Source organism: Macaca thibetana, chromosome 10 (assembly GCF_024542745.1).
Source record: "Macaca thibetana thibetana isolate TM-01 chromosome 10, ASM2454274v1, whole genome shotgun sequence".
Taxonomy (NCBI): domain Eukaryota; kingdom Metazoa; phylum Chordata; class Mammalia; order Primates; family Cercopithecidae; genus Macaca; species Macaca thibetana.
This window is the reverse complement of record NC_065587.1, coordinates 30,483,173-30,497,682: the sequence shown is the minus strand read 5'-3', so window position 1 is coordinate 30,497,682 and position 14,510 is coordinate 30,483,173. Positions and strand designations below refer to the sequence as shown.

Sequence of the window (14,510 nt, the reverse complement as noted above, 5' to 3'; positions counted from 1 at the left end):
CACTGGGACTAGAGGTGTGAGCCACCTCTAACTTGAGACTCTAACTAATTTGAGGCCCTAACTTGGCCTCAAATCAGGATTTCGTTTAAGAAAAAGTCCCCACAAATACATGTGGTTGATGTCTCTGAGCCCCCCACCACACTTTTTTTCCCCAGAAGTGGGCACTTCTTTGACAGGGCCCCTGGCCACTGGGTGGGGACTCACAGGCAGAGAGACAGTAACCAAGGCCAGGTACAGTGGCTCATGCCTGTAATGCCAGCACTTTTTGAGAGGTTGAGGTCAGGAGTTCGAGACCAGTCTGGCCAACATGGTGAAACCCTGTCTCTACTAAAAATACAAAAATTAGCTGTACATGGTGACGCATGTGCGCCTGTAGTCCCAGCTACTCGGGAGGCTGAGGCAAGAGAATCGCTTGAACCCAGGAGGCAGAGGTTGCAGTGAGCCACGATCGAGCCACTGCATTCCAGCCTGGGTGACAGAGCAAGACTCCATCTCAAAACAGAGCAAAACAAGGCTGGGCACAGTGGCTCACGCCTGTAATCCCAGCACTTTGGGAGACTGAGGCGGGTGGATCATGAGGTCAGGAGATCGAGACCATCCTGGCTAACACGGTGAAACCCCATCTCTACTAAAAATACAGAAAAATTAGCTGGGTGTGGTGGCTAATCACACCACTCCGTCTCAAAAAAAAAAAAAAAAAAGAAACAGAGCAAAACAAAAAAAAGACAGTAAGCGGGCAAGGGGATGGACGGTTGTGAAGGAAGAGCTGACCGGGGGCCGGCGGGGGACGTCGGTGAGAGGTAGAGCTGTCAGGGCTGGAGCATGGGTTGTTTCCTGCTGAGGGCCAACTTCAGTAGGAGGAGGAGGCTAGCATGGTGCTCACCCAGGGGTGGGCTGGAGGATCTGAGGAAGATGCAGGGGTTGGGTCTTGCAGGATGAATAGGAGTTTCCTAATGGTATGGAGGGGTTTGAGGGGGTGAGCAGCTGTCCCCATGATTCCCTGCTCTGGCCGCTGACATGGGGTTCCACCGCCTCCCATTGCTGACTTTGGCTGAGTTCTGCCCTGCCCTGGCCCCCCGCGGTCCTCATTGGGATGTTCACAGCCTGCAGAGGTGACTGACCTTCCTGTGTGTGCCTTCTCTCTAGGGAAGTACCACTGCCCGGTGCTGTTTACCGTGTTCACCAACAACACCCACATCGTGGCTGTGAGGACGACCGGCAACGTCTACGCCTATGAGGTGTGTCCTCGCTCCGGGGCCTGGAGACAGCGGTGGGGAGATCTCTGCTGTGTGTTGCCAGGATACACTGGCTGGGCTGTGTGCTATGGGCACGGCCTGTCCTTGTGGGGTTTAGTCACAGCCACAGGCATGGTCATCTGCCAAAGCTCTGGCAGTGCAGCCTCCCCATTTTCAGGCAGGTCAAAAAAAGGGTTGGGGGAGGTGCATCCTTCGGAATCCAGGCAGTCCTGGCTGCCCAGCAGGGACCCTTAAACCCCAGGGGGTCCTCCTGCGTCTTCAGCAAAGCTCACGTGCTGGGAAGGCACCCGTGTTCTGAGGACAGGCCTTTAGGGTTGAGAGGGGAGTGCTGGCCCCGGCTCTGCATGGAGCCACTTGTCCCCGGGAGGGAGCTGTCTCCTGGAGGAGTTCTGGCTGGGAGTGGGTGTAGGGAGAGAGGAGGCAGCCATGTTCACACATGGGTCCTCCTCTCAGGGGCGAGGTGGGGCAGGCCCCACATGGCAGGAAAGCCGACCTTTGTGCCGTTTTCAATCCTGCACCTGGACGTTTGTGGGGTATAGGTGGCCAGCGCTGCTCCAGGGGCCTTGGGGGCCACTTCTGGCCAGAAGCCTGCACAAACTGGCATGGTCAGTCCTCGTCAATGGAGCGAGGACTCTGCTAGAACGTACCCCAGGAGTGCAGGCATCTCATGTGCACAGCCCCTGCCCACGGGGGCCTGGCGCTGCGCCTGTGCACAGGAGGAGCTCGGTGAAGGCTGTAGTGAGTGGGTGGGTGGCTCGCTGAGCCTTTTTGCTGATCAGTGTGCAGACAGGAGCTTCCTGCAGCAAGGTTGCTGCGAGGCTGAACTGGCTCATCGTCTGAGGCCCAGCCAGCTCCGCCTTTGTGGGAGCCTCTGCTTTCAGCCAGTGGGGTGTACACTGCTGTCTCTCTCATTCCTCATGCCTCTCAAATCATGCCACGGTCGGGGCCAGCTCCAGGCCTCCCTGCTTGCAGTCCCCTGTGCCAAGGCTTGGGGCAGGCATTGTAAAACCACTTCCTCCTGGCTATAGGCAGTGGAACAGCTAAATATCAAAGCCAAGAACTTCCGGGACCTGCTGACTGATGAGCCCTTCTCCCGGCAGGACATTATCACCCTCCAGGTGAGTGTCGCCTGCCCGCCTGCCCCAGCTGCCTTCAGCCCCTGCAGCCAGCCCAGGCCTCTACGGGGCCGCCGCCTCAGTCTAGCTCTTACATCTCCTCCCCGATCCCCCACCCCCATGTCAGGGTCCCTCATATCTGTCCTCAGAGCCTCCTAAGGCATCTGAATGGCCACTCTGCAGGCCTGGCTCTGCTTCAGCGCCTCGACGGCGGGAGCTGGTGTGAGCTCTGGGCCTCAGGGTCTGGCACAGGGCTCCCTGCAGGTGTCAGAGAACTCCAAGTGAATTAACGAAAAACACTGACTTAGAAAAGCAGGTGCTGGCTGGAGCGTGGCCTGCTGAGTCAGTCACCTCTGTGGCTTGTCCCATTCTAACCAGAGGTTGGCCCGTGGCTGCCCACGTTCCTGTCCGAGAGCTCCCTAACAGCGATGAATGCTCGTTAACCATGTGCCTGGAGGAAGGTCGCAGCTCGGCCAGCAGCTAGCGAGGCCGTGTCCCCGTCCCTGCCCCTGCTTGCTGCCCTGCCTGGGGCAGACCACCTCCTCTGCCATGCCCTGCTTGACTCCCCCCACCTCAGTGTAGGCCTGGCCTCTTTCCCACCTCTGACAGCTGGCCGACCTTTGCTGCATGTGGCTGCCATTTGGCCGCAGGCTGGGTTCACTCTGCTGGGCATTCTCTTTTTGCCACAGGACCCCACCAATTTGGACAAGTTCAATGTTTCTAACTTCTATCATGTGAAGAATAACGTGAAAATAATAGACCCAGGTATGTACAACTAGGGGCTGGGCTAGGCGAGGGGGCATTTGGGTGAAATTGGGACAGTGCTCCCTGGGTAAAATCCTCCCTTTCCTGGAGGTCAGAGGGTCCCAGCCTAGACAGGCCCTGCATTTTCTGAACCAGTGTTCAGAGAATCCGAGCCAGCTGCAGCCTCAGAAACAACGGGCGGGATGGACTTGCTGCCCTGCCAGGACACCTGCTCAGGTTCCCCTGCTCCCTGCAGACTGGCCGGTGCTGTCAGTGGGCAGGTGGTGGGGTGACGGGGTCCTCCTGTTTTCCTGGCCGCTGGTGGCTGTCCTGCAGCCTTGGAGGAGCCAGCAGGACTCATGCTCAGAGGCCACTCAGCCTTGTGCTGCAGAGCAGTGGCCTGGGCACTTCGTGAGCGTTGTATAAACTGGGTTTTAGGGAGGCTGAGCACATGACTAGGGGAGATTTGAGTCAGTAGAGCCTGAGGCCAGGGTTGGGGCTGGGCCGTGTCTGTGCTCTCTGCACGGGGATGCCCGTCCCTCTCCACAGAGTGGACTGCTGTCCAAGGACCAGTAGGCAGCAGGCGCCCTCCTGAGTTGGCAAGAATGGGGGATTTCACATCCGAAAAGACTCCCACACACTTCTATCAAGTAAAAACCTTTAAAATTATGGAAGCAAAGGGGCTGGGCGCAGTGGCTTACACCTGTAATCCCAGCACTTTGGGAGGCTAAGGCAGGTGGATTGCTTGAGCTGAAGAGTTCAAGACCAGCCTGGGCAACATGGGGACACCCTGTCTCCACAGAAAATAGAAAAATTAGCTGGGTGTGATTGGCGCGCGCCTGTAGCCCCAGCTACTCGGGGGGTTTAGGCAGGAGAATCGATTGAGCCCAGGAGGTGGAGGCTACAGTGAGCTGAGATCTTGCACTGCTTTCCAGCTGGGGTGACAGAGCTAGACCCTGTCTCAAAAAAAAAAAAAAAAAAAAAAAAAAAAGTGTATACAGTAAAAAGATTAGAATATGCAGGAAACTACAACATGAAGTCCATCCTGAGACCCTTGTGAACTGCCTGGGGAGACCTTCAGACCTGTAGCTGGGCACTGTGGCATTCTGTGGCTGGCAGTGGCACGGGGCCCATGCCATGGCTGGACAGCCCTGGCCTATTCTAGATCTGTTTCCCCAGCACGTGTATGTCGGGAGGATACTGGGGGCTCGGCTGCTCAGGGCCATGCTAATGTTTTGTAGATGAAGAGAAGGCCAAACAGGACCCGTCTTACTATCTGAAAAATACAAATGCCGAGACCCGAGAGACCCTGCAGGAGCTCTACAAGGAGTTCAAAGGGGATGAGGTTCTGGCAGCCACCATGAAGGCCCCAGAGAAGAAGAAAGTGGACAAGCTGAACGCTGTGAGTGGTGGAGGGCACTCGGCCGAGCCCCGTCTCCCTGCCTATCTCATGGCCTCTTGGAGTGGTCCTGGGAAAGGGGTTCATGGGGGTCTGGGGTTACACGGCAGGGAGGCAGCCAGGATCCTCCAGAGCTGTGGTGCCCCTGATTGCTCTGAGCACACAGCCCTGGGGCTGCCCTGAGGTAGACAGAATCTGAGAAGGCGGAAGGGGAGGGGCTGACGTCCACACTGGTCGTTGAAGAACCAAGGGGTGTGTGGGGGCACGCAGGGGAGGAGACCCCTCTGCAGAAGGTCTGCCTTGTGCTGTGGTCCCAGCCTGAGCTCAGTGGCCAGGGCAGGCACGTGGAGTGGGCACGTGTGGTTCTGTGGTGGCTGGGAGGGCAGGGCCCGATGTGCACTGGGGCCCAAAGCCATGCCAGGGAGAGTTGGGGCGTTTCAGAGTCTGCTGTGGTGCTGAGGTGGATGGCGTGCCTGGGACCGCACAGAGCTGCCTGTCTGGTGCTGCTGTGTTTGCTTCTTCCTCCTGTTCAGGCAGAGTGTGGGGATCTGGAGCTAGGGGGAATGCAGAGACATGGGCAGGTATCGCTGAAGTTCTCCTTAAAGAATTATTCAAATTCTTGAAAAATTTAAAAAGCAAGTTTGTTGTCCATGGTCACCCCTCTGACACGCTGACACGCTGCCCTTAGCACTTTGGTATATATTTTTTTTTTTTGAGACAGGATCTTGCTGTGTTGTCTAAGCTGGTCTTGAATTCCTGGCTTCAAGTGAGATCCTCCTGCCGTGGCCTCCGAAAGTGCTGGATTAACAGGTGTGAGCCACTGTGCCTGGCTTGTATTTTCTTCTGATGGGAGAAACCCCTTTTCTTCCTCTATGATAAAAAATAACATTTATTGGGGCTTTCCCCCGACCCCTGATTAAATATGTAATGTGTTTAGTGTAGAAAATTTGAAACTTTAAAAAAAAGAAATGAGGCCAGGCGTGGTGGCTCACACCTGTAATCCCAGCATTTTGGGAGGCTGAGGCAGGAGGATTGCTTGAGGCCAGGAGTTCAAGACTAGGTTGGACAACATAGTGAGACCTTATCTCTACAAAATATCAGCCAGGTGTGGTGGCAGGCGCCTGTTGTCCCAGCTGCTCAGGAGGCTGAGGTCGGGGGGTCACTTGAGCCCAGGAGTTGGAGGCTACAGTGCACCAGGATTGCACCACTGCACTCCAGCCTGGGTATAGATCAAGACCTTGTCTGATAAAAGAAATTAAAATAAAAATAAATGGGAAGTCAGCCATATACTCCTAACCCTGAGGTGGCCAGTCCTGTGTGGTATTTTATCTCCAGGGTTTCAGCTGATATTGTAAGAGTCGAGACCCAGTTGAGGCCAGGGGCCCCTGGCTCGGCCTGGCCTTGGCTTCTTCCTCCTGCTGGTTGGGAGGCCCTCCTGGAAGAGAGGCACCAAGCAGGGCCTGGGGGGCAGGGGTGGTATGTGGTTGGTTTCTAGGCAAGTGACACGTCCCTGCCCACCTGCCTCCCATGGCACTGCTGAGGTGCCATCCTGGTTTCCTTGGCAGGCCCACTATTCCACAGGGAAGGTCAGCGCTTCCTTCACCTCCACTGCGATGGTCCCGGAGACGACACATGAAGCAGGTAGCCACCTTTGCCTCTGTAGCCACCTGCCATGTGACCTGAAAGTGGCCGGGGGGCCGGGGGTGGGTGTGCTCCCCAACTCCCACTTTCTTGGCCTGTCAGGGGCTCCCACTGTCACCTGAGCCCCTAGTCCTCCCCCTCTTAGCTGCTGAACCCCTGCCAGCCCCATGAGGCTGGTGCATGGCCTGAGCAGACCCTCAGCCTCCGGCTCCCCTGCTCTCCCCAGAGCTGGAGCCTAGTCCCTGCCTGTGTGTCTGAGGCCGGTGCTGCCTGGCACAGTGGGGCTGCCCCAGGGTAAGGGCAGGGGCCGAGCTGGGACCTCTGGTTGTAGCTGCCATCGACGAGGATGTGCTCCGCTACCAGTTTGTGAAGAAGAAGGGCTACGTGCGACTGCACACCAACAAGGGCGACCTCAACCTGGAGCTGCACTGCGACCTGGTGGGTGTGAAGGCCGGCCCCTCCCCATGTCCCAAGGTCATTTCTGGGGTCATTTGACAGCCATGTCTTAACTATAGGGCTGTCACTGGTATGTGCTTGTTGTAGGAAATTCAGCCTGTCACTAGGCGGGACCCGCAGCAGTGCCCTGTGTCCTTCCTAGGGGGCCATGTTGGCGGCATGGCCTGCGCACAGGTGCCAGTGTTTCAGAGAAGGGGCCAGGCTGCACCTGCTGCTCTGCCCACACTTCTCCCATGCGCTCTGCTCTGGGCCATGCGGCTGCACGGGGCCTGTTGGTTGCTGTTGTGGGTCTATCCTTGCCCAGTGTGGACGGGCAGCTGACTCGGCTACATATTAAAGACCAGCCTGGCCAACATGGGGAAACCCCGTCTCTACTAAAACTACAAAAATTAGCCAGGTGTGGTGGTGCACGCCTGTAGTCCTGGCTACTTGGGAGGCTGAGGCAGGAGAATGTCTTGAACCTAGGAGGTGGAGGTTGCAGTGAGCCGAGATCGTGCCACGGCACTCCAGCCTGGGCGACAGCAAGACTGCATCTCAAAAAAAATTAAAAAAGGCCTCCTGTGGCTGTGGTGAGCTGCCTTTGGCAACTCTCTGCCTGATACAAGTATCGGGGCTATGTTGCAGACACCAAAAACCTGCGAAAACTTCATCAGGCTTTGCAAGAAGCATTATTACGACGGCACCATCTTCCACAGATCCATCCGGAACTTTGTGGTGAGTGATGCGAGTCACTGGCTACACAGATGAGCTTGGTGGGACATCAGGGGCTGGGTGGGCTTGTCCCTGCCCCGTTCCAGGGCCCTGGCCCATGCCACGGTGGCCAGGATGAGTCCAGTCGGTGATCTTCTGTTGGGGAACCCATAGGCTGACCCTTGAGGCCCCAGCCCATCCAGCACTGGGTTCACACAGGGAGGTGGCTGGGAGGGCCCCTCATCATCACCAAGAGCCCAGCCCCCGTATGGAGCCATCTAGCAGGAGGGGTCTCCTTCAGTCAGGCAGGCAGTGGGCCTCGGCTCTCAGAGTGTGACTTGCTCACTGGCTTTTGTTTTCACAGATCCAAGGGGGTGACCCCACAGGCACAGGCATGGGTAGGTACTGGTACTGGGCCCCTCTCTGGGCACCTTGGCTGCTTCTTGGGGCATGAGGGAGTAGCTGGGCAGGGGCTGTGCAGAGCTCAGATGTGGAATCTGTTAGACCAGGGTGGAACGACTGGCAGCCATCAGTGCTGTGCCCGCTCAGGCCTGGCCCTCAGTTTTCTCATTTCCAGGTGGCTGTGAGGCCTGCATGGTAGAGGAGGCAGGAGTGTGTGGTCTCTTCCCTGGGCCCCTGGGGTCCGCCTCAGACCACGGCCAGCCCTCCCTCCTGCAGCCTCTCCAAGCCCGTCAGCCTGACAGTTGCTTGGGTCCAGGCCCTGCCACTCCATATTCCCATAGCTTGAGTGATAATGATGGCGGTCTTGACTCTTTAATCCCTGTCCTGGGGCAGGCCCCAGGCAGGGCTGGGGTGAGTGGGCAGTAGCCTGCCTGTGTGGAGGCATGGGGGCTCCAAAGGACCCAGGAGTTGGTGACATGGGGCTGGGGGCCACCCTATCAAGTGCCCCTTCCCCAGGCTGGGCTCAGCAAGGCCCTGATGCCCCTCGGGACTCTGAGGTTTCTGGTTCTGCCTCCGCTGGGGCCCAAGCTTTCCTGCTTCTGTGGGCCTTTCTCTTCCAGGTGGGGAGTCGTACTGGGGGAAGCCCTTCAAAGATGAGTTCCGGCCCAACCTCTCTCACACGGGCCGCGGCATCCTCAGCATGGCCAACTCAGGGCCCAACAGCAACAAATCTCAATTGTGAGTCAGCCGGGCTGGCTGGGGTGGCCTGGGAGGTGAGCCAGCACTCCCTGCAGGTTCTCCCTCTTGGCCCTCCCTGAAGGGCGTGCTGGTTCTGAATCAAACCCAGACAGTGTACGGCACACCTAGGCCAAGCATGTGCACCTGTGTTCAAAAGGGGGCCCCCCCAGAGTGAGTCAGCAGGGAGAGCTGCCCGCGCCCGGTTTGTCCTCGAGAGACCAGAAGTCATGAATTACTGGAGGTCCAGAAGGGCCTCTTGATAGGGACCAGGTGTTCGTGTGGGTGCCTGTGGCCAGGCAGTGCTGGGGGAGGTCAGCGTGCTGGAGTAGCGTGTGGGAGGGATTGTGCAGGGCATGGGCTGGACAGGGAGAGGCGCCTGGAGAGACACAGGAGGTCTGGGGAATGCGTGGCCCTGGTGCATGTGGGGAGCAGTGTGCAGGCTGGTGGCAGGCGGCAGGGGATGGGGGGCCAGCAGGGCTGTGGGGGCCAGATGCCTGTATTGTGGAAGAACAGAGGTGCCCTTTCCATCCACCTGCCACCCCAGACAGTGGCCTGACTTTATGTTTTAGTCTTTCAATCATTTTCTTCACGTGGGTCCGGTGACTTTCTGGATAAAGCAACTTCTTAAGGACTTTTTATAATTTGTGATACTTTTGTAAATGGACTTTTTTTCCAACTTTTGGGGATCATTGCTCATGGAGAGAAAAACTCCTGTTCATTTTATATCTAGCCACTTTATCACATTCTCTTATAATTAAAAAAGGGTTTAAGAGTCTTTTGGGGCCGGGTGCGGTGGCTCAAGCCTGTAATCCCAGCACTTCGGGAGGCCGAGGCGGGCGGATCACAAGGTCAGGAGATCGAGACCATCCTGGCTAACACGGTGAAACCCTGTCTCTACTAAAAACACAAAAAAAACCTAGCCGGGTGAGGTGGCGGGCGCCTGTAGTCCCAGCTACTCGGGAGGCTGAGGCAGGAGAATGGCGTAAACCCAGGAGGCGGAGCTTGCAGTGAGCCGAGATTGCGCCACTGCACTCCAGCCTGGGGGACAGAGCAAGACTCCGTCTCAAAAAAAAAAAAAAAAAAAGAGTCTTTTGGGGCCGGGCGCGGTGGCTCAAGCCTGTAATCCCAGCACTTTGGGAGGCCGAGACGGGCGGATCACGAGGTCAGGAGATCGAGACCATCCTGGCTAATATGGTGAAACCCCGTCTCTACTAAAAATACAAAAAATTAGCCGGGCGCGGTTGTGGGCGCCTGTAGTCCCAGCTACTCGGGAGGCTGAGGCAGGAGAATGGCGTGAACCCGGGAGGCGGAGCTTGCAGTGAGCTGAGATCGCGCCACTGCACTCCAGCCTGGGCGACAGAACGAGACTCCGTCTCAAAAAAAAAAAAAAAAAAAAAAAAGAGTCTTTTGGGTTTTCTAGATAGTCACGCTTATCATCAAAAGCTGGCCGCCTCTCTGCCACCCTGGTGTGCTCATCAGTCCTGTCACCGTGGGCCTGATGGGGAGGAGGAAGTGGGCGTCTTGCTTTGCTCCACAGGAATCGCTGTTTTGCCTTCTCAGAACATTTGTTGTTGGGCTGTTTTTTAGAAGGGTGGCTGAGTTTCTAGAGGTTTCTTTCTTAGCATCTGTTACGATGATTCTGTGCTTTTCTGGTCCTCCTGGGATTTGTGGATGTGGCCACTACAAGGCTAGAGTGCATGGGTGTCTGCGTGGCATTCTGGGGTGAACCCTGGCCTCTCATGGCCTTGCTGTGGCCTTCCACCGGCTCACTGTCTTGTCACACGTGGTCTCAGTTGTGTGGACTGGCTCCAGCAGGTTTTGCTCTGACAAGTGTGGCCCCTGCGTGTTGTGAGCAGAGCTGGCTGTGGCTTTGTAGCCTGGAATGGTTAAAATCACAGGGGTGGCTGGACGTGGTGGCTCACACCTGTAATCCCAGCACTTGGCGAGGCTGAGGTAGGTGGATTGCCTGAGCCCAGGAATTTGAGATGAGCCTGGGCAACATGGCAAAACCCCATCTCTACAAAAAATTTAAAAAATTAGTGGGGCATGGTGGTGTGTGCCTGTAGTCCCAGCTACTTGGGAGGGTGAGGTGGGGGATCCTCTGAGCCCGGGAAGTCAAAGCTGCAGTGAGCTGGGATCGCACCACTGCACTCTATTCTGGGCAGCAGTGAAACCCTGTCTGGAAAAAAAAAATCACACTGGCGTCAGCTGTGGTGAACAGCCGGCCAAAGGCAGCTGGCAGCCGTTCGTGCCACTTTCTTGGGGCTTTCATTTCAGGGTTAATGGGTACTTGTTCCCATGAAGCTGATGTTCTCTTGGCCTCTCTGTGCTCACCTCTTTTTTTTTTCTCCTTCCTAATCACACTTTCTGTTCCTCGATCCCGTAATGGTCTTTGAAGGGTTTGTCTGTTTTCACTTCCTGTGGAATTGTTTTCACTCTCTGTCTTTGCTTCTTCATGGTGCTTTTCCTCCTCCTTCACTTTAATCCATGTCTGCTTCTGGAGCCGCGTCTGTCATTTTGAGGGTGCACGTTCCCTCTTCACTGCTTGCTGGCGGTTGGTAGCTTCCCTTTCAGTTTCCTCTTAGCCAAGGATTGCCTAGGACTGTTGGTTATTTTCAAGTAGGTTGGGTGCATGGTTGGTTCTTGTTTGGCAGGGGCCAGGATGGGGAATCATTTTATTATTTTTTATTTCTCTTTGGCTTAACCAGCCTGTGAAACGGCTGACAGATCAGTTGCCACCTTCTCTTCCTTTTTTTTTTTGAGATGGAGTTTCACTCTTGTCGCCCAGGCTGGAGTGCAATGGTGGGATCTTGGCTCGCTGCAACCTCCGCCTCCCGGTTCAAGCAGTTCTCCTGGGATTACAGACGCCCACCACAATGCCCAGCTAATTTTTTGTATTTTTAGTAGAGACAGGGTTTCACCATGTTGGCCAGGCTGGTCTCCAACTCCTGACCTCAGGTGATCCACCCATCTCAGCCTCCCAAAGTGCTGCGATTACAGGCTTGAGCCACCATGCTCAGCCTTCTCTTCTTTTTTTTTTTTTGAGACGGAGTCTCGCTCTGTCGCCCAGGCTGGAGTGCAGTGGCCGGATCTCAGCTCACTGCAAGCTCCGCCTCCCGGGTTTATGCCATTCTCCTGCCTCAGCCTCCCGAGTAGCTGGGACTACAGGCGCCCGCCACCTCGCCCGGCTAGTTTTTTATATTTTTAGTAGAGACGGGGTTTCACCATGTTAGCCAGGATGGTCTCGATCTCCTGACCTCGTGATCCGCCCGCCTCGGCCTCCCAAAGTGCTGGGATTACAAGCTTGAGCCACCGCGTCCGGCCAGCCTTCTCTTATTTCTTTTTTTTTTTTGAGATGGAGTCTCACTCTGGTCCCCCAGGCTGGAGTGCAGTGGCACGATCTTGGCTCACTGCAATCTCCGCCTCCTGGGTTCAAGCGATTCTCCTGCCTCAGCCTCCTGAGCAGCTAGGATTACAGGCGCCCGCCACCACGCCCAGCTAATTTTTGTATTTTTAGTAGAGACGGGGTTTCACCATGTTGGCCAGGCTGGTCTCGAACTCCTGACCCCAGGTAATCCTCCTGCCTCAGCCTCCCAAAGTGCTGGGATTACAGGCTTGAGCCACCGCGCCTGGCCTCTTCTTATTTCTAGTAGTATTTTGTGCTTTCTTGGACAACTATTGCCAAAGGTTTGCCTGTTTTACTGTATTCAAAGATAATTAGACTTTAATTTGTTACAGCTTTGTTTTTCCTTTCATGATTCTTGTAATTAAAGATTTTCCAGGAGGAGGCTGGGCGTGGTGGATCGCGCCTGTAATCCCAGCACTTTTGGAGGCTGAGGCAGGCGGATCACGAGGTCAGGAGATCAAGGCCATCCTGGCTAACATGGTGAAACCCCGTCTCTACTAAAAATACAAAAAATTAGCCGGGTGTGGTGGGCACCTGTAGTCCCAGCTACTTGGGAGGCTGAGGCAGGAGAATGGTGCGAACCCAGGAGGCAGAGCTTGCAGTGAGCCGAGATTGCGGCACTGCCCTCCGGCCTGGGCGACAGAGCGAGACTCCGTCTCAAAAAAAGAAAAAACTGTCAGGATCGATCCCAGCACTTTGGGAGGCCGAGGCGGGCGGATCACCTGAGGCCAGTAGTTTAAGACCAGCCTGGCCAACATGGTGAAACCATGTCTCTACTAAAAATATAAAAATTAGCCAGGCATGGTGGTGGGCACCTGTAATTCCAGCTACTTGGGTGGCTGAGGCACGAGAATCGCTTGAACCCGGGAGGCAGACGTTGCAGTGAGCCAAGATCGCGCCACTGCACTGCAACCTGGGTGACAGCGAGACTCCGTCTCAAAGGGAAAAAAAAAAAAAGACTTTTGGGATGAATGAGAACGCGACAGACCCCAGCTGTGAGCCTTCAAAAAGCCCTCAGAGGGCAGAGCCAGAGAGGCTGAAAGGAAAACAGTGGAAGATACTGGGTGGGTCCCAGCACTGGTGGCACGGAGCACTCCAGGGTGGTGCAGGCAGGCACAGCCCACACACCCTGCTGGTGAGAGATAGGACCTAACCCCCGCTGCATCAAACATGCACCCCCCCAGCCACGCAGGGACATGATCCTGAGCCCACCGAGTCTGACCACCCCCAAGGCCACCAGACAAGTGTCCGCAGATGTCACGTCTACAATGGGGCAGACCTGAGCTCTGACCTGCAAGTGGTTCTCTCTGGCTGATTTCTTTTTTTTTTTTTTTTTTTTTTTTTTTGAGACGGAGTCTCACGCTGTCGCCCAGGTTGGAGTGCAGTGGCGCGATCTCGGCTCACTGCAAGCTCTGCCTCCTGGGTTCACGCCATTCTCCTGCCTCAGCCTCCTGAGTAGCTGGGACTACAGGCGCCCGCCACCACGCCCGGCTAATTTTTTGTATTTTTAGTAGAGACGGGGTTTCACTGTGGTCTCGATCTCCTGACCTTGTGATCCGCCCGCCTCGGCCTCCCAAAGTGCTGGGATTACAGGCGTGAGCCACCGCGCCCGGCTTCTTTTTTTTCTTTTTTTTTTTTTTTTTTTGAGACGGAGTCTCACTCTGTCCCCCTTGCTGGAGTGCAGTGGCCGGATCTCAGCTCACTGCAAGCTCCGCCTCCCGGGTTCAGGCCATTCTCCTGCCTCAGCCTCCCGAGTAGCTGGGACTACAGGCGCCCGCCACCTCGCCCGGCTAGTTTTTTTGTATTTTTTTAGTAGAGACGGGGTTTCACAGTGTTAGCCAGGATGGTCTCGATCTCCTGACCTCGTGATCCACCTGTCTCGGCCTCCCAAAGTGCTGGGATTACAGGCTTGAGCCACCGCGCCCGGCCTCTCTGGCTGATTTCTAACACAGTGAAGGAAACTAGAAGCAGAATTAAACTCAGATACGAGGAAAGTAAAAGAACCATCCCGAGGCAAGCTCCTCCTGGAAATTTTTTTTTTTTTTTTTTGGAGACAGAGTCTCGCTCTGCCGCCCAGGCTGGAGTGCAGTGGCGTGATCTTGGCTCACTGCAAGCTCCGCCTCCCGGGTTCACGCCATTCTCCTGCCTCAGCCTCCCGAGTAGCAGGGGCTACAGGCGCCCGCCACCTCGCCCGGCTAGTTTTTTTGTATTTTTTAGTAGAGGTGGGGTTTCACTGTGTCAGCCAGGATGGTCTCGATCTCCTGACCTCGTGATCCGCCCGTCTCGGCCTCCCAAAGTGCTGGGATTACAGGCTTGAGCCACCGCGCCCGGCCGGAAATTTTTTTTTTAAGACGGCGACACACTCTGTCACCCAGGCTGGAGTGCAGTGGTGCCATCTCAGCTCACTGCAAGCTCTGCCTCCAGGGTTCACGCTATTGCCCCAGCTGTTCTTCAACTCCTGGACTCAAGCGGTCTTCCTGCCTCGGCCTGCCAGAGTGCTGGGATTACAGGCGTGAGCCACTGTGTCTGGATGACCTGAGCATTTTCTTTGTCCATGTTTATGTTATCCACGTTTCTTAATCCCTTGATTTCTGCTCTGGCTTTGTTGCCTCCTTTCTCCTCAGTCCTTCGACAGGTCCCTTGATGGCACGGGGCTGGCTCTG

At 55.9% G+C, this 14,510-nt stretch overlaps 2 protein-coding genes across 2 annotated transcripts in view; one reads left to right on the top strand and one right to left on the bottom strand.

The window, feature by feature from the left end:
• TMEM191C (transmembrane protein 191C) overlaps positions 1 to 14,510 on the bottom strand; it is a 288,801-nt gene that overhangs the window by 220,466 nt on the left and 53,825 nt on the right. The gene's annotated exons all lie outside the window — the stretch shown is intronic.
• PPIL2 (peptidylprolyl isomerase like 2) overlaps positions 1 to 14,510 on the top strand; it is a 55,359-nt gene that overhangs the window by 37,698 nt on the left and 3,151 nt on the right. Inside the window, exons 8-16 of the mRNA XM_050746153.1 lie at positions 1,147 to 1,238; positions 2,285 to 2,374; positions 3,061 to 3,136; positions 4,357 to 4,517; positions 6,080 to 6,155; positions 6,487 to 6,593; positions 7,236 to 7,325; positions 7,666 to 7,699; positions 8,324 to 8,441. Of these exons, the coding sequence (XP_050602110.1) occupies positions 1,147 to 1,238; positions 2,285 to 2,374; positions 3,061 to 3,136; positions 4,357 to 4,517; positions 6,080 to 6,155; positions 6,487 to 6,593; positions 7,236 to 7,325; positions 7,666 to 7,699; positions 8,324 to 8,441 (844 nt within the window). The remainder of the gene's footprint in view (positions 1 to 1,146; positions 1,239 to 2,284; positions 2,375 to 3,060; positions 3,137 to 4,356; positions 4,518 to 6,079; positions 6,156 to 6,486; positions 6,594 to 7,235; positions 7,326 to 7,665; positions 7,700 to 8,323; positions 8,442 to 14,510) is intronic.